We start from the raw sequence: 26,768 nt of genomic DNA, 5'->3' as shown, positions 1-26,768 counted from the left end.
ATTAGACCTGTAGACTGAGGACTCATGAAGAAATGACATGATTGAAATCACTCTTCTCTTCTGTCATACTCAGATGGACCCCATGTACACAATTTTTTTAAAGGGCCTTTTTTGAGGAAATAACTTTTGTGTCAATTAGTTTTAAAGCACTTTTTTGAGACTTGTCGCAATGGTCTCGATCTTTTGACCATGCATCTTTGAGCAAATGACCTTAGAATCTACATGTAAAAGAGTTTCTGATGTTTCATATCATTGTGTTACATAAAGTCTGCACACTAAAATACTGTACTCAACTTTATAATATCACAAAAACAAGATGCCTATTGGCCACAATGCTCACCTAAGTCACTATGGCCCTGCTGAGTAGGTCTTCATCAACAGATTACTTTCCCTATATCCCTATGTTAAACTTTTATAATATATTATGGGCCAATCTTACCCCAGGATGTAATGAGTTGAATAAACTAGCATCTACACTTCCTGACGATGCTTCTGTTTAAGAAATAAACAGCATCATTCATTAAACATGGTTGTTTAAATAGCAATTGTTCTGCTGGCATATTTCAGGATGCGCCCTTTCCTGAGAATTTTTTTTTTAAAGATTTACCTATGTATTCTCTTGTTAAACGTTGATCATCAATTGTGAATCCACCCTACCCAGATATCATGTTTTAAACAAAATAGAATTTACGCTACAATGTCTCTGAAGATGCTTCCATATGAATACTGTAATATGATTAAATTACAGTGTATGGCTTTGCTGTACTTGAGAAGATTTTGATTTTTGCTATGTATTCCTATGTAAAACTTTGACTGCACATTATGATCTCATTCTAACCCATGGGTCACAATTTGTACAAACTTGAATGTACACTACATGTATGTAATGATGCTTTCATAAGTTTCCTCTTTCTGGCCCATTGGTTCTTGAAAATAACAAATTATTTATTTGTAATGTACCTATAATTTGGTGTATTCATATTCATGCAATCTCCTTGGGAGGAAATAAAGATAGAATGAATGAATATAAGAAACAATTGAATTTTCACTAACAAAGATTGCTTTGTGGCAAGTTCAGTTAAAATTGGCTCTGTTGTTCTTGAGAAGTACAAAATGTGGAAAGTTTACTACAACGCTGTCAAGACAATAACTTTGTCAATGACAGACAATGCGTGAATTTTGATCAGAAAAGCTCACCCGAGCCTTTGGTTTACATACATGTAAGCTAAACATATGAAAATAATCATTTTGTGCTCTTCATATCATTGCTTACACTTGTAATGGCAATGTTTTTCATCACTGAAAATACTCTTTCAAAAGATATATTTCTTTTCCCGTAGGAATTTTTTTTTTAGGAAGAAGAATATGAATTTATTCAATCATGAAAATAAATCCAAATAAACCAACATTTTGCTACAAGACCATAAAAATTTTACCACCTGAAAACAAAGTGATTTTTATCATTATGAATTTTTTTATATATAAAGTGCTCTACCAAGAATTTAAATAAAACAGCAAAAATACCTGATAATGCAATTATGTGAGCTGGAAATTGCAAATCTTTACTCCATTTGATTGTCACCTCTGAATTAACCTCAAAAGGAGGGTTGCCCAGGAATCGAACAGTCGGTATAACTCCAGTTGCATCTTCCTCTGGATAGTACACTGCAGCCAAAGTTGGTAGTTTGGCTAAAAAAAGAACAAGAAAAACTATATACGACTGCTATTATTAGCATTTTCTAATTAAAAAAAGGAAGTGAGTTTTAGATAAACATTTTTCCTAAATTTTTTTTTTTCATTTGCAGTTAATAGTTTCATCACCCTACTGTAAATGTAACATAATTGAGGTCTCAAAATGAACTCTAAATTTATGCCACCATCTGACCTTTTGCCAAAATTTTTTTTGGATATTTACATGACACGTGTATTGCTATACATGTGGTAATCAGTGTACTTCAAATGAATATAATTATTTTTTTTCTTTGAGTGTTGATGGATCAAGACCATTAAATTATCTGATGTCAGCAAAAATGTTCCCAGTTCATTAGGCTAATATACTTTAATACTGGGTGACCAATCAATCAAATGAGTTGCACCGAATGTGGACTAAAAAACCAAATCTTACCAACCATCCCCATTTTCAATTATCATGTAATTGTAAACAAACAATTTCAAATTTTTTAGGCCTATAATTCCTCAAATTCATCCATAAAAGAATTTGTTGGGGACAAAGTAATATCATTAAATGAGTATTACGCATTTATTAAATCGACATAAACCACAATAGTGTTGCTAATAAAAACAAGAACTAGACCCTCATGCTTCGTGAATCAATTGATTGGAGAATACATGTAAGTTTGAATTAGATAATATCACACGTTAAAAATGTAGACCAAATGTAACCCAACCTAAATAAGAACAGTACATTTTTATGGATTACCTCCCTGAAAACCTTTTTCTTTCATATCACCCGAGTGACCTGAACTATGTGTTCAAAGTAAAATGTATTACTAAACATACAGTAAGAGGTCAATATACTTCGCTTTTCACTCAATGATACCAATCATGGTAAGAACCACTGTGTGCAATAAACACAGTACAAATATAAGGTTGACAAAGATTTATCATTGTAGTAGATATTACATATTTTTTCTACAAGCATATTGAACAACATTGGAAAAAAATCACTACTGTCAGTCTTCACCATTAATACCACAAAAGCAAAGAATAAGTAGCATATGATTTTTACCCCCCCCCCCCTTTCCATCTTAAAATCATAAAATTTACCAGATTTTTTTTTCATGGTACACTGTACATGTGTTTGATAGAAACAAACTATGGCAAATTTTCTGTTTACTGCCATTTTTAATTATTAAACCAGATCTACCCTATAACCCTTTAATGGGTCAACCAAGACCATGTATCTTGAATTCAAATCACAATAACATTAGTAGGGGTGTTATAGTGTAACAAACCTCATCAATCTTTTTAAGATGCATTTACTGTCCAGGTTTTATGATTTTGTTATACATGTATTAACCTGTACGGGACACAAAATCAGTTTGCCATATCCACAAATCTTATAATTTATAAATGTAAAATTTTACAAGGATCTGTTAAGAATTTTGTCAGAGATCTGAAAAAACATCGCATTTCATTTGGTACTTAATTACATGTACTAATTACTGGTAACATCTTTTACTGTACTGATTAAATAATCCCTTCTACATACATGTGCAATATAATTTCTTTGTTTAGGGAAAAAATTAATACATGTAATATACTAAGTGAAAATTTGATTGGCTTAATCTTTTCTTTTTAAAATAGCATAAAATATGATGAAATTGCATAAATATGGTAATCAGACATTAATGTACTGTATTATAATGTGTCAGTGTTTTACCACTACATGTACATGTACATTGAGAATGCATTGGTTAATTACTGATGAAGTATGAAAAAATCTGCTCTCACTCCTAGTTCTAATCCTTAATGAATGGTTTAAAACACATCTTTTGATGCTGAATATACATGTACATATGTTATTGAACCGTATTTAATAAACTTTATTTAGTCTCTAAATCTTGTCATTTGTATTTTGTTCAGTTAAAGGACAAGGTATGGTTACGGCCGAATCTGGCCCCTTATTTGATGTAAAAATCAGAACACAGTTAAAATTGTAATAGTTTGTAATTAAGAACTTAAAATGATGCTTGTTTTAAAATAAGCACTAATTTTGTTTCAAAGCTTACACGGAGGCCACAAGAGGGTGCAGTAGTAGGACATTTCCCCGAATTTCCTCAATTTTGGTTGAATTTCGTCAAATTTGAGATACTTTTCACTTCGGGAAACATAGAGCACAAGCTTGCCTATCTAAGACTTTTATATGATACATAAAATGCATCTGATACTAGTGTATGAAATATATAAATTTGGTAGATAGGCAAGCTTGTGCTCTATGTTTTCTGAAACAAAATGTGCCATGTTTTCTGAAACAAAATGTGCGGTAAAATTGATAAAAATTTGCACACAAATGAGAAAATTCGGAAATGGACATGTTTTCTAACCTTCTTGTGACCTCTGTGTATCCCATAGTTTAGAACCAATACTCAATTTGTGGTAGGGGTGACAACAGGTTTTTATTGATAAACTGTTGCATCATTCTAAAAGACACCCCAAACCAGGGGCCAAAAAGGGGTCTTAGCCTAACTTGTCCTTTCATTGCTTCCAAGCCAAATGTCATTCACAATTACAAAGAAATAGTAGCTAGATATTTCTTTATTTGTTAAATGTACCTTGAAAAGATGAGATTAAATACAAACATTTTGATTTACAGTCAATCATTTAAACAATATAATGCTTAATATAATAATACCTGTAAAATAATTTGTATAAAGTACTGTATACTGTGTATGAACATAATTTTTTTTCCCGATCATCAAGGTATGAATTCATGGTCACGTGATGAACTTGTTTATATACTCTTACGGGAATAAATATGCCTTGTTCACCTCAGACTTCATGTAAGAGAAATAGTAAGGGCTGGCTTTAGTCTGAATGCATTCACCCATTCATATAGTATTATAAATATTTGATAAACATGTACATGTATATCTAATCATTTGTTCTTTATATGACAGTCTAATGCGGTTAGTTTTCATGGAATTTCTCGGTGTGGAAGTAGAGACAATTAATTAATAATGCCTATAGTAGAAGTTAGTTAATAATGTAATTTTTTTATTAAATTATTGAATTCAAATGATGTTTAAGACTAAGAAGAATCACTTAAAAAATAAATGATTTTTGATATAATTTTCTTGAAGTAGTCTTCCCAACATTCTCAAGTTGCCGTTTTATGTCGCATCATTTCTTAAATAAAAAGCAAGTTCCCTTCGCTGAAGATTGTCATCCCGAATAGAAGTGTGTAATAATTAGTCCCCCGAAATCTGTTCAATAAACATAGAATGTACAAGATTTATACAAAATCTATACACTTCACGAAGCTCCTCGATAACAGGTGATTTTGGTGTCCTAATTATATTTCTACATATTTATCAGCCTCGAAATAGATCAACGAAAAGTGTGGTTTTGTAAACTTCAAGTACAATAGAGTGTTGTCATGACATTCTTAATTTTTTACTATCTACAGTGTATTTAGTAATGTTTTTTTAAAAGGTTTTAACTGGTCATTCAAAATGGTGCTTTATTATTCTCTGTTTAAAAGCTAATAAAATTCTTTATGGACAAATAAACTGTCAAAATTATGAAACCTCCAGAGACAATGCAACGAGAACTTCAAATTTTCTATCCACTTTTTAAAGTGGTAGTGTCATTATTTCTTATGAAAGAATAAGCCATTCCTTTTAAATGTTTTTCTTTATGAGAACAACCTGTACTCTCAATCTCGGTGAAATTGTACTTTATGGTAACATGAAGCGAGTAAAGCGTTTTCGTCCATAACATGTTTGTTTCCTTTCTTTATAAGACCCCCCCCCCCCTCCCCAAAGTTTTTTTTTAATTAAAAAAAAAAAAACGATTCAAGTCATATACATGCTGACCTATTTCGCCTAACAGTAAAAAATGTTATTCTAAAGTTTTAAATTCAGGTTCTCGTGTAGATTTTATGGATCATGCTTTTTATTTAAAAAAAAGGTAAAAAAAAAAAAAAACCCTGAGGAATTTAAAAGTGCAATTGGACCCATTCATACATCAATGCCCTCGATGCCACATAGAGAAACTACAAATTATAATTTCACTCAGTCAAAATGGCATCTTGAGTTTATTGATCAGTTGACACGAAATCTGGAAATCAGGTATGTAAAATATGCTTACACCATGTGTATCTAAAATTAAGTTATTTTAAATATAAATTACTAAGCAGCAATGGTGATAAAATTATATCATACTTTGCCCAAAGCCAACGTCATTTCATAAGGTAAGATTAATGTCCTCTTTGGGAATTTTAGAAAAAAATAAAGTATTGTTTGTACGTTGTTTTTTTTCTCTCCATTTTTTCAAGCTTTGAAATTGATATATCTGCATGTAGGTAATTAGCTTTTAATCAGTACAAATTTTATTGCAAAACATAGATGTGGACAAGAAATTATGCAGATGGACAAGCGAAGCCATAACTTTTTTTAATCATATGCCCTTCCAATTACATGTACATGTAATCAGTTTTTGCATTTAAATTAGATTTAATCTTTCACCATTCAACCGTAAAGCGCACTGGAAAATTGTGGTCTGCTGATTCTTTTCAAAGATGTATAATAGTATTTAAACATAATTTTACCATAGCATAAAATCTCAAGTAAGACACAACAAGAACTTGAATTCTATCTGACTGACCTGGTTAACATAGTTATTCTTGCAAATTGCATTAATATTAAATTACATCTGCATGCAGGAAATCTGCTTTAAAGCAGTACAAATTTTATTGTAAAACATGAGTGGAAACAAGACATTGTGCAGATGGGCAAGCGAAACCTTAAATTCTTCTATCATTTTCCCTTCCAATTACTTCTATTCAGTTTTTATATTGAATTTAAATTCAATCTTTTGCCATTCAGCGCGCTAGAAAAACGCAATCTGGTGATTCTTCTCAGAGAGGTATAAGAGTGTTAAAATTTCATGAATATTAAGAGGGCTGGGTGGTTGTGGCCATTTTTATACTATATTGATCTCCTTTAGAAGAAGAACTCCATATAAAGATATACAAAAAGGATCAAATTTTAAAACTAAAATGTATGAAATATTTCTTTGCCAATTGATAGTTGACAGGTCAAGATATCATATCTAAAAAAAATAAGTTATATCTGATGGTTAATTTATTGACCCCCCAGCCTCCTTAAATGATCAAATCTGTCTTGACTATTTCTCCCCATTTTAATACTGTAAAATGTAAATCATACACGGTACCAATTTTGATGTATCAGATGAGGATTTCGACAATTTATGTCTGTTTAGTGATGCTCTTGCCAAAACGTTGAAAATCCGAAATATTTAAATAAAAAAAAGACTTTGAAGAGCTGATAAAAGGGATGCCAAAGACAATGTATTGATCAAATATTGTTTAAACTGAAGATTTTCTTCAAATTATTTCTTACATTTTATTTCTATTTTCATTGCTGTGCATACAGCTTTTCTTTAAATTTGTTTTATATAAAGGGTTTATCAATTTATAAATAATAAATCTAATTGAAATGAAGCATAAAAAAAGTGAATATGAAATTCATTAGGAATATTATCATATAAAGTAAATAAATAGCTTATTAAGTTTTGAATGGAAAACAATTTTATCTTTCAGAAGAAGAATAATTGATATCTCTCAATCTCTCTGACAGTTCAGGGAAAAGTGTTCTTGTCAGATTTAAGTAGAGAAAGGCTGTAAAACGACATTATGATGTTTTGAATATATGCACTGCCCTATGAAGGCAAACTATACACTATCATGTATCAACTAGGCAATCATCCCACGAAAAATTATTATCTCATACGTTTCATGAATATCAACCACTAAAGAATCTAAGCACACAAGGCTTTAGTCCACTAGTTCAACAGCCTTATTCGGTTCCAAAAGATTTGTCACATTTTTTTAATGATACGATTACCTAAAATGAAATTGTAGTAGATCAACAAATAACATTAATGAACACGAGCTTCGTAATCAAACAAAGCAGATAAATTTGCTTTCATTATTTTCAATTTCATTAAAAAAAAATCGTGACCATGAAAATTCAAATTTTTTTTTTTTAGAAAAAAGATTAAAGTTATATAATCATTCGAATTTACCAGATTTGAAATTTTGAAAGAAAAAGTGTTTCGTCATGTTGAAGCGAACTAAAAAGAAAAAAAAGTATTTAACAGGGAATTTCTCTATTTTTTTAAGGGAAGAATTCCAAGATAATAGATCTATAACGGTGACATTGTTTTGTTTGTTTGATCATTGTTTAGTCATACATCGACCGAAAAGAGATAAAATTGGCTTTTTAACATAAAAATTTTAAGATTCTATAGTAGTCTCCTTATTTTACGCGAGTACTGAGTATCGCAAAATGACACATAAACTTCAAATTTTGACATAATGAATTCGACGATGGCATGTTGTTGAAGACATTTTACGTGTATTTCAGCAATATTCAGTATTTTTGCGAGCATTTTCATTCGCAATTGGTGATTCTCGTGACATTACGCAATAATGAATTCCTCGCGTATATTTAAGAATCCACGGTATGCAACTGGTTGAAATGTTTGACTCACCTACCGTTAATATTAAAATACAGTAACACTATCTCACCATTTCTCTAGACAGTATATATCGTCACTGTTATGATAGAATAGATTTGTTTTCTATGAAAAATAAAATTATGTGATTTTGCTCAGTTCCGGGGAGTTCCTACTTTTTCAAAATCCCGGATAACCAGAAGATTTAATTACATTTTTTTCTTTTTTTTCTTTGTAAGACCCGCACCTCCATCCAAGAAAAAAAAAGTATAATAAAATTTGTCAAAGTTTTGTAAATCTAGTTCTTAATTGACTTTTTATGAAAACAAGCATTCTGAGAGTATTGCATTAGCAATACTAGTCCCCTACCGGCAAGTGTAATCTGGTTCCGTTCCCGTTAAGAATTGAAAATGCCATAATTTCGTCAAAAATTAATGAAGCGGGACGAAATGCAAACTTGATCTGTAACTAATCAAGGTAAAGCCACATACCAAAAATCAGCTCAATATCTACAAGCGTTTAGAAGAAAATTGCGGAAAACCCCTAAAAATTGAAAAGGCCGTAATTCAGTCAAAAATCAATGAAGCGGAACGAAATGCAAACTTGATCTGTAACTCATCAAGATACACTCACATACCAAAAATCAGCTCAATATCTGCAAGCGTTTAGGAAAAAAGCGCGGAAAACCAAGTGGGACAGACAGACAGAGGGACAGACAGACAGACAGACAGACGGACAGACAGACAGACAGACAGACGGACGGACAGACGGACGGACAGACTCAGAGGAAACCTATAGTCCCCTCCGGTTTCACCGGTAGGGGACTAAAAAAAAGTTGAATTAAAAAAAAGGATAAATAGAATAACTTTGGACTTAATCATACCAGAAAGATAAATGTTTCCTTTCTTCTCCCTTACTCACACAACATATTTGAAACTACGACGGTGAGATTGGCTGGTTTTTGTGCACTTGACAAAATGGCTTAAAATCAAAATAAATGTAACAAAAAATACTTTTACAGCATGTATTTGAAATTTAGCTATTTTACTGGTAAAGGAATAAGAAACAATGTGCAAAACACCAGTGGTGTGATCTGTATCATGCTGTGCCCGGAAAAAAATTAAATATAATACATAAGCTCAGAAATGTGACTTACTTGTGAATTTTCAGCAAAAATCAAAGTTCTTCTTTTCCTTTACTTTTTTTTTCGTACGTACGTTTTGACATTATATGTGCTTCTGGAACCCGTATAAATCTTTGAACGGTACATGTTTTATTTGGAAAAAAAAAAACTCTTTCAGTTAAAAACAAGCATTCTGAGAGTACTGCATTAGCAATACTAGTCCCCTACCGGCAAGTGTAATCTGGTTCCCGTTAAGAATTGAAAATGCCATAATTCCATCAAAAATCAATGAAGCGGGATGAAATGCAAACTAGATCTTTAACTAATCAAGGTAAAGTCACATACCAAAAATCAGCTCAATATCTGAAAGTGTTAAGAAGAAAATTGCGGAAAACCCCTAAAAATTGAAAAGGTCGTAATTCAGTCAAAAATCAATGAAGCGGAACGAAATGCAAACTTGATCTGTAACTCATCAAGATACACTCACATACCAAAAATCAGCTCAATATCTGCAAGCGTTTAGGAAAAAAGTGCGGAAAACCAAGTGGGACAGACTGACAGACAGACAAAGGGACAGACAGACAGACAGACGGACGGACGGACAGACAGACAGACGGACAGACGGACGGACAGACTCAGAGGAAACCTATAGTCCCCTCCGGTTTCACCGGTAGGGGACTAATAAAAGTAGGCAAAAGCAAAGCCTTACGATTTTTAGTAGTGTAGCCTTTCCACAGTTCACTTTATTTAGATTATATCTTAGATAAAATACATACATATCTTTAACCACAGTGTGGCTACATTAAGGTTCTTCAGCTTAATCTTGATAAGTGAGATTGCTATAACTAGCATAACTAACAGTAATTTCTTTCTTAAATTGTCAAGTAGAAGGACCATTTCAGTCAATTTTTGTCCTGCAAGGTAAACTGAGATTGTTTGTATTTTCAGGATAGATCGATTTCTTTCCTACAATAATTATTAGATGTCAGGAAAATTTTATTACTGAAAATATGGACAACGAATAATATGTTGACGGTGCGATCGTTAGGGCGAGCGCAGATATCTTTCAGTTTTAATTTAGATCGGGCTCGTCAAACCGCACGTGACATTTGCTACGTCTAGACTCTGACGTCATATGACGTCGTATGTATGTTGCATTACCAAAACGAAGTCTGAACAGTGCTATTTTGAATCAAAAACGTTTAATCTACTATCTGTCTGCTATATATCCATTAAATCAAGGTGATTTTATATTTTGTTGAATTTTTGTTGCTACCACGAGAACGTGGTTTGCGGCGAGATGCAATTCGCTAAGCATTATGGGACCACAGGTAACTGCGGAAAAAAAATCACTTGGATCAATGTGCAAAGTCCGAATTTTCTCTTCGCCCAGGCGTTGCTTTAAGAGCTCGCAGTGACGAGCGGCGCTTCGCGCCGCTCGCTGCGCTCGCTATAAAGATATAAAATTATGGTTATTATGAAAAATATGTTTCAAACCATTTACTTTGAATTAAATTTAAAATAATACTAAACAAATGAATCGAAAATCATACGCCCTTTTCTTTAACCAATCGGATGTGTGTTGGGAATGTCTATTCAATACAGTAAAAACACAATACAAAAAAATCCTTAATTTTTATACATAAACAACGCTTATAAGATTTTATTAATAAATACATTTTGTAAAGTATAAACTCCAGCAGTCATACATATAAAATATTTACAAATGTTTTCTTTTATATAACATTATTTAAGCAACGCGTATCTATATCTGTATATAAGCACAGGTTCCTCACGTCATAAATGCTCCAAGCAATTTCTAAATGACGTCATAAAGGGTTGACAAACATGCAATGAATCAAACTTGTGCCGTTGAAGTTTTGAAAAATAAAACATTCCATGCGTTAAAGATTTTCCTTATGCAAATATATATTATAAAGAAGTCACAAATGTAAATTTAAGTCATAAGGTATCATTTTAAAACATCTATCGGAATATAAATACGGGTTGGAACTTCGGGCTTAACTATCAAGTAGCCGACTTTTCGATGATAGAGTATAGAAGTGATCTTTTTTTCTTTCTTCAGTATAGTTTTTCTCATTCATTGTCATGATCTTCATTCAGGGTCATAGCTCAAATAACCACGTCACTAGGCAACTTGATTTTAAAATATTGTTTGAAATCTCGGCAAGGTTGGTCTTTTTAATTAATATATTTTATTCATTATATTTTTGTAAATAATTGCACTGAATGAATTTTATTACTTTTTTTTTTTAAAATTCGTTTAAAGTCGCCCGCGTGGCGCAGTGGTTAGAGCGTCTGCTCTAGAGTCGCGAATTAAGGAGTTGATCCTTACGTCGCGGGTTCGAATCCCACTGTGGGACGTGGAGACCGGTCCTTCAGATGAGACCGTATAAACGAGGTCCTGTGTCGCAGTAGGTGCTGGCACGACAAAGATCCCTCACTGCTCAATGGCCGTAAGTGCCGAGCATAGGACAAAATTTGCAGCGCTCCACCGGCAAGTGGTGGCGTCTCCATATGAGTAAAAAAATGCTCGAGAGGGACGTTAAACAACATACAAACAAACAAACAATTCGTTTAAACACACATGAAAGTCATACAGCAATGACAAGGAATATAAAAATAGGGAAATAGGGAAGAGATACATCTATTATTCTTAAAATATTTCTTGTAAATAGAGGATTATGTACTGCTAAGTTGTTCTAGAATATGTTAAACTGCTTAACCTTTATTCATATATTTTCAATACATACATATGTATGATATCTACGATGAAATGAACAGTTTAATCTGCAAAGTTTTGCATGTAACAACTTACTTTGACGAAGAGCAACTGTTTTGTTACTTTTATAATATTGTTAACTCAAAGGCAGAGATAATTTATGTCTTGATTTGCTTAAATTTTTCAAGACATCCTCTACACACAATTCCAAATTCTTTCACCTTAAACATGATAGATTTTCGATTTTTATTAAATAGTCTGGTCAAGATGATTCCACGAACAGATTGGTCAAATCTTTGACATGCCGAGAGGTTTCTGGATCAGTGCAGAAATTGTCCAGCTTTGGGAAAATTCATGCAGCCAAATTGTAGTGCACAAGATAAAATGGGACGTAGTAACTCTTTATGCGTAAATTCAGCTCAATTCAGAAGAATACACCCAGGCTGAACTTCTGGATAGTTAAACATACAAGGTTCCTCTCTTAAGAAATCAAATAATTGTCGGTGTGTTCGTACGGCTATTGACCCACCTACCTCCATAATTTTGAATCCCAGTGCGTTTTGCTCGATGAAATAATTCATTAATCTTTTCATTTAAGCGAATAGAGGAATCAACCCACATGACAAATCATATTCTTGAAACACCATCTGAAGAATCACTGGTTTCCAAGTATATCCTTGCAAAAGTTTTACATGTGCCGGGGATTTTTCAAAAGGAAACTATCTAACATCACACCTATACATTATCTGTAGTTATTTTCTGTGGGCCTTTGATAGACCCAAGTCAAACACTATTAATTTAATGTCTGGATACTTTTTTCGAATATGGATAGTATTTATTTTTAAAAAGTCCAATGATTTCGGTAGAGTGGTTTTCTAATACCCCTGATTCAATTACAGGGATGAATCCATTGTGTTTTTGATCAATCAAAATGTCTACTCCCTGTTTATCAAGCTGAAAACGCTTAAGGTATTCAGTGGGCACGTAAATTTGTAACTTTTCACAACATTCATATTTTCTTTCATCGATCATGAAAAACTCTGATTTCGGAAATGTTTTCATGCTTCCAAAATTGCACTTTGGCGTAACTTTGACCCTTCTGTGTGAGGTTTGCGCTTCAACATGTCCTTAGCAATTACACATATTAAGATCTTCTGTAGAGTGATGCTCCTCTGCAATTCTGGAAGAAAGGACAACTTGATACATTAGTTATTTTGCAAAATTAGACGTAAAACGTCAGAGATATACTATAAATTCATCGCATATTATTGTCATGGCAAAGGCTTTTTGTCACTTTACAACATATTTGTATAATTATATGTAGTTATCTTGAGCTTGACAGGACCGAAAGAAAACTTTGAGATAGGGGTGGATGGTAAATTACAGGTAGAAAAGATTTGAAACTTATATGACATACATGTACAACGGTATTCGAAATATCCACCTTCAAGATATAAAATTTTAACACTTAAAATATACGTAATAAAGTATATAGTGTTCAAGGTTTTTGATTATTCAGACTACTGCGGGTTAATTGAAGTAATAAAAAATTTGTACATAAAAGTGCATGTCAGAAATTTAAAAAAGTATTTTGTATTTAACATTTACAAAATGAAATAAAATACGGCTTACTTGTAAATTGTCTGACTACATTGAAAAGCAAAGACGAAATTAATAGATAAACTGTGTCAGCTGTATATAAGTTTTTTTCGCAACGCATAAGGATTCTTATGATGCTTGAATGTTGAAAAAAAATACTTTACGCCTTTACCTTTCCCATTTTAAAATATTCACACTGCGTTTTTTTTTTTGAAATTTAAACTTAACGTCTCACTAGTAAATATAATTTGTTCTTAAAAAGGTTTAGATCATTTGAAAGATAAAGTGACAAAATGAACAATAAAATCTTTAGATTACATGAAGATATAAACGTAGGACAAATTTTCCATAATTTAAACACTAAAGTATCCTTTATTCTGCGGAGCATTCAGCAATAAACTTGTGCCATCAGATGGTCCAGCAATTTTATAAATTTAAAAAGCAATTTATTGACTAGGTGTAGAACTACGCAGAATACATGCATGAGTACTAAAGATTTATTTCCTCGCAACTTTAGTTCAGAACAATGTAAAACATTTGATAGTTAATTTGTCTGCGGAGTTATTTTTCTGCACCAAGGTCTAGTGTATTTGATTTTGTGTCTCTCTTCCCATTACAAAAAAAAAAAAAAAAAAAAAAAAAAATTACATTTGCACATTAATAATATAACATAATGTTGTTCTACGACTCCATATAGCAGGAGTGTCCGGCTAAAATTTACTTCAATTTAAATTTGGAATGTTAAGAAAAGCATTTTAATAGGTCTATCCTTTACATGTCACACTCAGTTGAGAAATAATGTTAAAATTAAATGTATGTATATACAAACCCATGGAAAAAATATTAATTGAAGTCAATTAAAATAGAAGAAATGTTTAGAAACTTATTTCAAGATATTTCATAGTGCTCACTTTATGATCCCATGCAGATCATTTCCTTTTTTTGTCTTTATTAACAGGATTTTCAGAATTAAATTCATAGTTTTGTTCAGTAGTTAGGTTTAAGCAAATAGTTTTAACGTTTTGCACATAATTTATTGAATGGTGTTTTCCGATAAACTCCAAATACTTTAAGAGCCGTGTGCAATATCATTTCCAATATATACATCAAACCCGCTGTGTGCTCCTTGTCATGATCGAAAAAAAAAACCCGGAAAAATCTGTAAACAGTTCAGTGTATAAGTAATGGCCTAACAATTAGTATGTAAAACATCAGTCAGCATTTGACTTAATGATATGTTGTATGTGCTGACAAGGTCATTGAATCGATCGTAAAACTTGCGAAATGATGGCATCAAACGAGACTGCTGATATTCTTGTTTCATCAACTTGTTTGTCAATAATGTACCTCATTCCAGAAATTGTTCATACGTAGAGCATGCTCTTGTGTATCGAATCAACTGAGAGACATGGCCCCAAATGCAGGTGATAAGGGTAAATTGCTAATAAGTAAGGGAAACTGACGATTGAAAAGTTGAAGTCATCACGTTTATCATAAAGCTTTGTTGTTAGGTTACCATTAACGTCTTTTTTAGCTCACCTGAGCTGAAAGCTCAAGTGAACTTTTCTGATCACATTTTGTCTGTAGTCCGTCTGTCTGTCTGTCTGTCTGTCTGTCTGTCCGTCCGTCTGTAAACTTTTCACATTTTCGACTTCTTCTCCAGAACCACTGGGCCAATTTCAACCAAACTTGCCACAAAGCATCCTTGGGTGAAGGGGATTCAAGTTTGTACAAATGAAGGGCCACGCCCTCTTCCAAGGGGAGATAATTAAGAATTGGTGAAAATTTGGTGTCATCTTTTAAAAATCTTCTTCTCAAGAACCATTGAGCCAGAAAAGTTTATACTTATGTGAAACCTTCATTACATAGTGTAGATTCAAGTTTGTTCAAATCATGACCCCCGGGGGTAGGGTGGGGCCACAATGGGGGATCAAAGTTATACATAGGAATATATAGGGAAAATCTTTAATAATCTTCTTCTCAAGAACAACAAAGCCACAATTAGTCATATTGATATGGAATCATCCTCAGGTAGTGTAGATTTAAGTTTGTTCAAATCATGACCCCCGGGAGAAGGGTGGGGCCACAATGGGGGATCAAAGTTTTACATAGGAATATATAGGGAAAATCTTTAAAAATCTTCTTCTCAAGAACAACAAAGCCACAATTAGTCATATTGATATGGAATCATCCTCAGGTAGTGTAGATTCAAATTTGTTCAAATCATGACCCCTGGGGGTAGGGTAGGGCTACAATGGGGGATCAAATTTTTTCATAGGAATATATAGGAAAATTCTTTAAAAATCTTCTTCTCAAGAACAACAAAGCCACAATTAGTCACATTGATATGGAATCATCCTCAGGTAGTGTAGGTTCAAATTTGTTCAAATCATGACCCCTGGGGGTAGGGTAGGGCTACAATGGGGGATCAAATTTTTTCATAGGAATATATAGGAAAATTCTTTAAAAATCTTCTTCTCAAGAACAACAAAGCCACAATTAGTCATATTGATATGGAATCATCCTCAGGTAGTGTAGATTTAAGTTTGTTCAAATCATGACCCCGGGAGAAGGGTGGGGCCACAATGGGGATCAAAGTTTTACATAGGAATATATAGGGAAAATCTTAAAAAATCTTCTTCTCAAGAACAACAAAGCCACAATTAGTCATATTGATATGGAATCATCCTCAGGTAGTGTAGATTCAAGTTTGTTCAAATCATGACCCCCGGGGTAGGGTGGGGCCACAATGAGGGATCAAAGTTTTGTATATGAATATTTAGAAAAAAAATCTTCTTCTCAAGAACAACATAGCCACAATTAGTCATATTGATATGGAATCATCTTCAAGTAGTGTAGCTTCAAATTTGTTCAAATCATGACCCCCGGGAGAAGGGTGGGGCCACAATGGGGGATCAAAGTTTTACATAGGAATATATAGGGAAAATCTTTAAAAATCTTCTTCTCAAGAACAACAAAGCCACAATTAGTCATATTGATATGGAATCTTCCCCAAATATTGTAGATTCAAGCTAGTTTAAGGCATCCTCCAGTGGTAGGGTGGGGCCATAATGGGGGATCAAAGTTTTACAATAGAACATATACAGGAAATATCTTTAAAAATCTTCTTCAATCTCAAGAACAACAAAGCCATGATCAGTCATATTGATATGGAAGCATCCTCAGGTAGTGTACAATCAAGTTTGTTCAAATCATGACCCCCCCCCCCCCCCACGGTAGGGTGTTAGACATATTTAAAATTCTGTTTTAAAGAACAGCAAAATCATGATTAGTTATATGAAGATAGAAGCATCCTCAGAAGGTTTTTATTCAATTTCATTCAAAACATGGCACCTTGGGGTAGGGTATGTCTAGAACAGGCGATCAAAGCTTTATATATGAATATATAGGAGAAATATAGGAGAAGAAATCTGCTGACGAAGAACAGCAGGGCCATATTGACTCAGGTGAGCGTTGTGGCTCATGGGCCTCTTGTCTATTAAAATATCTAAATATGAAACAGATGTGTCAGAATCTGTTGGATCCTTTATTTCAAGCTCACTTGGATGTATCGAGTCGACATATGAATGAAAGTAACTATTGTTAATTGATAATACGTCGTCGATATAAGGAAATATCGAGTGGAAGGGCACAGCAATTTTTTTCTTCTTCTCATTTAGAAGTTTTTAAATAAATTCTGCTTCATCTAAATACAAAAATAGGCCTGCTAATAAGGGGCGCAATTGGTACCCATGGGAATTCCAACAGATTGTTGGAAGACCTGCTCTCCAAAACTACATAGATATTGCCAATCAGAAACTCAAGCATCTTTTTAATATCAACTTCAGAGTACTTGTGTGCACAATCAGAATGTTTTTTAACAAAATAATTTTGCAAATGACAAAAGACAAGGTAAGTATATTTACGAGTTACATTTTTATTGAAAAAAGCAGCTGTATATGATGTCAAATAGCCTGTACTAAAGAAAATTAAGTTTATTTTCAATGTAACTGAATAAACATTTGCATCTCAAAGTAAATGCATCAAAAAATTTTTTTTACATGTACATGTAGTAGTGCTTAACATTATTGTGAAAGACTTTCATGAAGCAGTCAGTGCATAAATAACAAAGTAGTACGGGTTGTTTGCGCAGTTAGTTTAATCTTCCGGATGCCTCATATGGAATCAACTTTGATCAGCCGAAGCCGATCATAAAAAGTGAGGTCCTGTTTTACAACATCTAATTAAAATTAGGTATTCCGAATCCATTATCGCTTTGCAATCATCTAACAAAATCCCATTCGGGATCACATCAGAACGATCTCTTTAATAGCCAACGAAATCGTCGCCTTGGAATCTTTCGCAGTAAACAAAACTATACATGACAAAGGCCGTGCTATATGAATGTGACGTGCAGGATATTTTGTATAGTTTGTACATTTTTGTTTGCATTATTTAGGTACGAATGGCGGATGGGCAGACTATACTTTCAATTCATACTATGAATACCTTAAATCAACTCACAACAGACTACTGAGCACCAATAATGTTAAAATGTAGCCGTGGAATTATTCTTAGAAATTGTTTACAAAATCTTGAATTTGATTTGCCACAATTTTCATGTTTATTCATAATTGAAAGGTTACATTGACTAGACCCTTGTGGGATGTTGTTAGATGTTTAAGAATCGGTAGCGGATTCGGTACATCTAATTTTAATTAGATTGTGTTTCCCAGTAGATGATGGACGATAAGGGACCTAACTCTCAATGATCGGAAGTGCCGAGTATAAGTCTAAAATTAAAGCCCTTCACCGGTGTATGTTGACATCTCTATATGAATAAAAAAAATTTCGAATGGGACTATTAAAAAATAAAACCAATCAACTAACCAATCAATCAATCATCTGTTCAAAAATGCACCCTGGAATGTGTACACATGATATCTATATCTATCTAATGGGTAAACACTTCTGGTTGATCATACTTCTGAGTCATATTAAACCTGATGCAATCCTTTTCCTACCTCGATGAAAAGCTATGTTCACTTTATCAACGAAATGGCCATGTCCATAAAACAATTGACTAACCGAGACCCATTGCCCAAATTCAAACATTATAAATGTTAAGTTTTTTTTAATTCCCTTTTAAAAAGTTTCCTCTGAGAGTCTAATTATAAAAGATACAGGCTTTGTGAAATTTCAGTGTTCTTGAATTTTGCAGAAAACGTGTATTTTCGAGGATCTTCAGCAAAAATTTAAAAAAGGAGCCCCCCTCCTCCCTAAAAAATGTTTTATAATCTTTAGAAACATTTTTTTTTTCACAATATATAAACACATTTTGGATCAAGATTGGGTTCTAGGCAAAATCTTGAAAAAAATTTACTCTTGGCCGATTTTGAAAAAAAAAAAAAAATTAGGATTCGATGAAACATAGAAAAGAGAAAATAACTTCACTTTTGATAGAAATGCAGTCACCAAGGGCTATTGTCAACTAAAACTGTGCAGTTTTTTGTTTGTTTTTTTTTGTTTTTTTTTTTTAAGAAATTCACAGGGCCAAGAAAAGGCTCTAAGTGAACAATCTCTTAATGTAACACATTTGGTCCTCATATTAGCATTCCTGAAATGGTTGATTTTATATTTGAGATTTGAGATTTAGAGATCGCCAAACTGCATTTGGAATAAATAATTTTTTTTTTTTCATGAAACATTGTTTCATTTTTCTTAAATTGAAAAAAAAAAAAAAAAAAACAACAGGGATCTCCATGGGCTCTCTATGAACCACAAAGTTTGCGCCACATTAAAATTTCAAATGATGAAAAAACCCTGAACACCATACAATTACTATGTCAAATTTGCAAATGCTGAATGGAACTCTGTCATGAAATTCTATAAAAAGTGCTGAAAAAGTGAAAGATGACTAACTGGCAGAGCTTTATCATTTCGTGACTGTTCAGCGATTATTCAGCTGACTGTATGGTGCGGTTTATTCCGTGAAATCAATTGCCGACAAAATATGATTTTTAACAAACTTCACGGGTTCTGAATATTGATTGTCACAGTTGATAACTAAACCAAGTCATTTTAAAAAGGCAAAAGTGTGTAAATTTTTAAATGGATACGGTCTCCGGTTTTATGGTTTATTTAGGCGTACATTATTCATTCATTTGAAAAATTATTTCATACAGTAAAAGATCGATGATGCGGACTACTGATTTAAGAAATTAAAGAAGTAAATTTTATAGAAACTTAAAAACATTTGATAAAGTTGAAAAGACATCTATATTTGACACTGAGCTTCTCTACGATTTGATAAATGTCTAACTTAAAAAAAAAAGATCAATTGTAGCCTCGAACTCCATAGTTAAGGAAACGTAAGTAGATTGTTATTTGTATCATACTATTTTAACCTTTATTTGAATGTTATACTTATACATGGTCTCTTTTAAATTCAACATTTCGCAAATTCTTTGCATGGTCGATACATTGATCTTGTTGTTAGTCGAGTGATGACTAACGTTTTTTATAAGAATTGTCAGACATTAGTTTCACATAAAATTGTCTATGGTTACCACATAATTTATTCAATATTTCCTATCTGTCTCTGATCCCGAATTAGCATAGGATAGCATTTTTTTTTTAATTGATCGTGTATTGTCCTGTGCGTATTTTACTAGCATAAATCTTTATGAAAATTCCCATTTTATCTACAACTTTTATTCTTAAATAAGTCAAAAATAATTCATAGACATATTGTTTCAACTAAGAGAATAGATATAGAAGGAAAAAACACATTACAGTATTGTGAGAAGTTCTCCATGGGGGAATTTACTGTGTGATATTGCCTAACGTGCAATGCTCTTGTAAATTAATGAATATAGATATTGAGTTTATCTTTAATTACTGTTTTACGTAATTTCTTTTGCCAAATTTCAAAGAATTCTACCGAGAAAAATTATATTTTCAGACTTAGATTCAAGATCAGTCAGAAGTTCCCTAGGATGTCTGTCGCAACACGCCGCTATGTGTAACATTGCAAGTGATCCTTTAAAAAAGATAGGAAAAATGGGTATTTTATATATTTTATCCATTGTCAAGTCATGTTAGATTTGACGTTAAAATATCATATAAATTCAACAATTCAATGATTTCGAAAGAATTTAGAGTATTTTACGCGGATTATTTGATTGGAGCTCGTCTGCTCAAACTCCATTTTTTTTTAAAAATGTTTTTTGTAGAATGATGATAATAATACAACATGTGAGAAAAATTCCTGAGCAAGATTGCGCTCTTTAAAAACTAACTCAAAATGGAATAAAAATTGTCCATTTTTCACTCTTTTTAAAAAAATAAAGGGAAACTTCAAAAGTTGTGACATCACAGAGACAAAAATGCCAATATTTTTTTCCGAACCAAAAACACATGTTGGTATTAGTCCCCTACCGGTGAAACCAAAGGGGACTATAGGTTTCCTCTGAGTCTGTGCGTCCGTCTGTCTGTCTGTCCCTCTGTCTGTCTGTCAGTCTGTCCCACTTGGTTTTCCGCTTTTTTCCCTAAACGCTTGCAGATATTAAAGCGACAGTACGGCTGCAAAATGTGTGCTTTTTCATCCAAATTTACCCAATATGTCATTAAGAAATAAGGTATAAAGTTGATGTAAGCAGTTTGAGAAACAGAAATATTCTCTACTCAAACAAAATTAACGTAATTAGAATCTGCCGGAAAATCAAGGGTCGTACGAACTGGAACAATCTTAGATCTGTTTACTTGTACCACGTGAATTCTAAAACGGCACGTGCCTACACTGTAGAGTTTACAGCTATAATGAATATTAGGTGAAAACAATTTTCAAAAACACAAATTATCATAACTTTCCGATAAAAATAATCTAAAATAATAATCGTAAAGATTTTAGTCTGCATTCAGGCGAATTTAACAGAATTAAAAGTACAAATGTTTACGTTTTGTGTATTGGAGTCCGAGAAAGGAAAAACCAACTAATCATTCGTTATCGCGGCAAATGTCAAACAAAATATTTTTCTGCACAGTTAAAAAAAATTAGCATTTTAAATGGCAACAATGTTTATAAGTCAAAGATGTATTTTTTATGTTGAGTTTACACTATTTTTTTTCTTTGAAAGTGACGGAAAAATGAGAAATGATAACAAGTATCAACAAACCTGTCGAATAGAACCTTCGCGAGCCCTGCGTGAGTGTCGCCGAGTTCCCGTTTCTTCCTTATCCAGCGATTTTATTAATCCCCAAACTAAATTTTAGTCAGGAAAGTTGCTTTTTCAAGTTCTATTTTCAGTTTCTTTTTCTTTTTGGTCGACTTTGTCAATGTAGCAGGCCTACCGGGATTCCCTCTCTAACCATGCTGTTTTGTTTATGAAATGTGGAACCCCGAACACGTTGCGAAGTATATATTTACGTCCCATAAATAACTTTTAATTTTAATGAAATAATCCAAATTATTTAATTGTAAAAGTTGTAATTTTCTGAAAGTTTATACATTTATGAGTATTAAAAAAATTCCAAATCTTGTCGGAAAATTTTATCTAACCAGTTTTTTGATGAGATGCGCCGTACTGTCACTTTAAGCTGATTTTTGGTATGTGAGTGTATCTTGATGAGTTACAGATCAAGTTTGCATTTCGTTCCATTTTAATGATTTTTGACGAATTACAACCTTTTCAATTTTTCAGGGTTTTCTGCAATTTTTTTTCTAAACGCTTGCAGATATTTGGCTGATTTTTGGTATGTAACTTTATCTTGAGGAGTTAAAGATCAAGTTTGCATATCGTTCCACTTCATTGATTTTTGACAGAATTATGGCATTTTCAATTTTTAACGGGAAACAGATTAAACTTGCCGGTATGGGACTAGTATTGCTAATGCAATACTCTCAGAATGCTTGTTCAGATTCATTTAAACAATTTATACAATTGAACTCAACATATTTTAAAAATGTGATTTTTATGCGGGCAGGGATATATCTTAAGCGTATATGGTTCTTTGATTTAAAAAAAAAAATGCATTATTTAAAAAGAAATATTTTGAGATGATAAAAGTATTCAACCAATTATCCTATATGAATTTAGTATGAACAATGCAACAACAACCATTGTTTAGACAATTGCTGAATGTTTCAAATAAAAAAAATTAATATTAATAATTTAGTTTTTTTTGCATGTACATATATATATATATATATATATATATATATATATATATATATATATATATATATATATATATATATATATATATACATATATATATATATATATATATATATATATATATATATATATATATATATATATATATATTGGCATTTTTGTCTCCGCTGGGGTGGAAGTGGGTATCCTTATAAAAGTGAATTTCTTTGTGCTTTCTTTATTAATATTTCTTCACTTAGGGCAGTTATGTTAGTTTAACAGTTGTTGTAAAATGTCATTTATAAATAAATATTAATTTCATTACAACGTGTATTGGTAACGATCCTCTAATAAGACTAATGTCCAAATAACTGTATCTCACTTCCATTCTCATTGACCGTGTAGTGTAGAGCAGCGCCGCGAGGATTCCATCGGCATCGAAAGCAAGTTTTTTGACCTGCCTAGATAGCCGAGCGGTCTAGCGCGCTGTTCCTGTACTGCTAGGAGACAGATTCCGTAGGTCGAGAGTTCAACCCTGGGCTTGGGCGGTAGTGGGTATCCTTATAAAAGTGAATTTCTTTGTGCTTTCTATATATATATATATATATATATATATATATAAGGGTTATTTTGCATAATGTATCTTTCACTTATGAAATTATACTTTACAGAACTCATTTTCCTAATGAAGAAAAGAAGGAAATGGATTTTTGTTACTCTGTCCGTGGTATGTTTCCTGGTATTTTATATTCAGAGACCCTTGTATCGATCTAATCAGAACCCAAAGATGGAATTGTTACGTGATATTAACGAACCTTGTATCAATCATCAGTATAATACCATTCCGCCAATCTCATTCAAATCGGAAACCTCTTTTATTTCTCTTGGGGCATCTGCAAAGCCCTTCAAAGCTTTCAAGGTACGTGAATTTCCACCAGAAAAACTCAAATTTAGAAATAAATATCTTTCTAAACATGAAAGTACTGTAAGAAATGAAGACAAGAATCACGAGAAATGGGCAGTTTTGACAACGATATTTAAACCCTCTGAAGCAGTGCGACGTTTCCTGTATATGTCATCATGGTGTGTAGTGATTGTTGGGGATTTAGAAAAGCCTAAATATTATAACATTCCATCTTCATTGAAAAGATGTATGGTATTTCTTAATCATAAAGATCAAAAGAAAATGAGATCAAAATTTATTAATAATTTACCTTGGAACAGTTTTAGTAGAAAAAATATTGGATATTTATATGCAATATCTCATGGAGCACAGCTAATTTGGGACTTTGACGACGATAATATACTAAAATTCTGGTTGGAAAACGCATCAATTCACCCGAATCAATGGATAGATACATTTACAAAATCAGAAATACCTGTGTCTAAAGTGGAGACAGACACAAGAGCATTATTTTTTAACCCTTACAATTACCTGGGATCCAGTGAACTAAAAATATGGCCAAGAGGATTCCCTTTAGAAAACATAATGCCTTCGAGAAATCATGAATTCAAATTTGTAAGTGAAACTTTTGTAAAAGAAAAACTTGGAATTTTGCAGTCAATTGCGGACCATCAACCAGATGTAGATGCAATTTACAGATTAACAGAGTATACACCTTTTTATTTCAACAAGGCATATGCCAAAGTAAACAACACCATTATTTTACCGAATGGACTTTACTCTCCATTGAATGCACAGGCTACCTTACATTTCCAAAAAGCTTTCTTTTGTCTTTATCTTCCTGTGACCGTGCATGGCCGGGTATCTGATATTTGGCGAAGCTACATTGCCCAGGTTCTCCTTCCTCTCCGTGGACTTCATGTTGGGTTTTTGCCAAGGCCGCTTGTAGATCAAGATCGGAATGTACACAATTATAATGGTGACTTTCAATCAGAAATTCCTCTTTACACACAAACTACTGCCTTTATTTCCACTCTGGAGTCCTGGAAAATAAATATAACTAAAGTGAATGATAATGAAAAGCGTTCATTAGAAGATTTGATGGAAGATCTTTATGTAACACTTTACGAATGGGGTTTCATTCAGATAGGTGACATCAACAACATTCAGTTATGGCTAGAATCTATTACTTCTATCGGTTATGACTTGGGATATAATAACAGAAGAGCTTCCTCTAAGTCACCATCTGAATTCACAAACGACATTGGATCGTCCGTTTTGTCTAGGCCAACAGGGATACCAGAAAATTGTGTAGAAATGAAAAGGAAGAATATAACTGCTACATTTTGGACTTCTGATTTGCATGATGGAACAAGAATTGATGTTCCGTCTTTACTTTCTAAACTGGATCAGAGGATCTATATTGCTGGAATCAAAGGTGAAAAATCACCATATTCCGAAGTTTTCAAAAGTCCTGGCATAAATATCTATAAAAAGATATCGCCTGAATTAATGAGATATACAACTCACTCAACACCTTTATCAGAAAAAGGTGTCGAGCAGAATGCTGTATTTTATAGAGGAGATATGGCATTCGAAAAAACAGATGCCTTCTATTGTGCATTTCCAGCATCTATGTGCGAGTTATGGATGCCATTTAATGAAACAAAGTCCATATTGTTTTTGGCAGCTCATAGGTATAATTTGGGTCGATGTGATGTAAAAAGTTGGGAAGGACTCAATAGAAAATTGCATGGACTTACAAAAAGGAAAGGGGATGGAAAATTGAAACATGTTATTGGTGCTGACAATCGATATGATTATGAATATCTGTTTCACTACACTGGAATTCGATCTCTTGAGTTGCTATCTAGTTTTTCAGGATTTTACACGGAAAAGTCGGTTTATACACCAACGAAAAAGGAAATTCTTGTATTTTTTAGTGGTGGAAAAATACCAAAAGCCATAACAAAAACAAATTTCAATATGACAATACTACATCACAAGTACAAACACTACACATTAAATGACTTGACGAGTTACCCTGCAGTTATTTTTTTCCCGTATGCCGTACATTCTTATAAGATAACTGAACTCTATTCTCTTAATATACCATTGTTTTTTCCGAGTCTGAAATATTTTCAGGAAAATGGTGGTCTTGGATCTGACCGCACAAGTACTAGTGCTCCATACTGTCAACATGATAAAGATCTTTGGAAGAAAATGAAGAAACATCCTTCTAGTTATCATTCTTTTAACCCGAATTCTGAATTCAAAGATCGTCCAGAAGATGAAATGTACTGGCTGCAGTTTAGTGACTTCTATGATTGGCCTCATATACAGTATTTTGATGATAAGGAAGACCTCGAAAGAAAAATTTCCAAAACATCTGATGCTGACTTGAAAAGAATCCACCAAAGTATGAAAGAAGAAAATGAAATAAGAAGATTCCGTTTGTTGAATAAATGGTGTGAAATTATTCCAAATATCAAGCACAATGAAGGTTAAAACTTTGGGACCAGAAGAACAGGTGAAAACGAAATAATGAATATGCATGAATAAGACTCTATTTTTGGCACTGAAATTGTTTATCGTAATATCATTTGTGTGAATGTATTTGACACTGTGTAAAAATAAATAAAAGTTAAGAGAAACCAAATTTTGGTTTTATGACTGTGAATGTTAACTTTCTTAACCTGTTCATTAAATAGAGATCTTTTCTGTGAAATTAGAATAGATCAACAGGAGACTTTTTTTTTTTACTTTTTTCCGCAGGGTAGTATTTTTGAATGAAAAAGACAGATTCTATCCTCTGACAAACAGTTCAAGCCACATGTCGCAAAAACTAAATTGAGCTGTGTCCCTTTGCACGTCAAGTCAAAGACTTAAAGGGAAAGAAAAAAATATTTCTCTTCTGTATGCTACCAAAAATTTGAAATAACAAAGGACGCTGTGAAAATTACATAAAGTTAATTCTTCAAAGATGGTGGCCTAGGGAAATACTTTTGAAAATTGTTG

At 32.7% G+C, this 26,768-nt stretch overlaps 1 protein-coding gene across 2 annotated transcripts; it reads left to right on the top strand.

The window, feature by feature from the left end:
- The first annotated feature begins 5,771 nt into the window (after positions 1-5,771).
- On the top strand, positions 5,772-26,418 carry LOC133187875 (uncharacterized). 2 transcript variants are annotated; one of them, XM_061323265.1, is made up of 3 exons: positions 20,002-20,059; positions 20,653-20,754; positions 23,518-26,418. In XM_061323265.1, exons 2-3 carry the CDS (start codon positions 20,709-20,711, stop codon positions 26,256-26,258), a joined length of 2,787 nt encoding a protein of 928 aa, XP_061179249.1. In that variant the 5' UTR covers positions 20,002-20,059; positions 20,653-20,708; the 3' UTR covers positions 26,259-26,418. The 2 variants fall into 2 exon arrangements, with proteins under 2 accessions (XP_061179250.1, XP_061179249.1); XM_061323266.1 differs by lacking the exons at positions 20,002-20,059; positions 20,653-20,754 and adding an exon at positions 5,772-5,813 and having other exon boundaries at positions 23,518-26,417.
- The last annotated feature ends 350 nt before the right edge of the window (positions 26,419-26,768 follow it).

This window comes from Saccostrea echinata, unplaced genomic scaffold (assembly GCF_033153115.1).
Source record: "Saccostrea echinata isolate AGI-Se365-2 ecotype Australia unplaced genomic scaffold, CSIRO_AGI_Sech_v1 ptg000015l, whole genome shotgun sequence".
Taxonomy (NCBI): domain Eukaryota; kingdom Metazoa; phylum Mollusca; class Bivalvia; order Ostreida; family Ostreidae; genus Saccostrea; species Saccostrea echinata.
The sequence above is the reverse complement of the archived record's forward strand: the minus strand, read 5'-3'. Positions and strand labels throughout refer to the sequence as shown.

Bases quoted from the DNA above. Each gene is read 5' to 3' on its own strand.
- LOC133187875 (XM_061323265.1), top strand. From the start codon at position 20,709: ATGTGTAACATTGCAAGTGATCCTTTAAAAAAGATAGGAAAAATGG. The intron at 20,755-23,517 runs GTATTTTATATA...TATACTTTACAG, and splicing joins AAAAAAGATAGGAAAAATGG to AACTCATTTTCCTAATGAAG.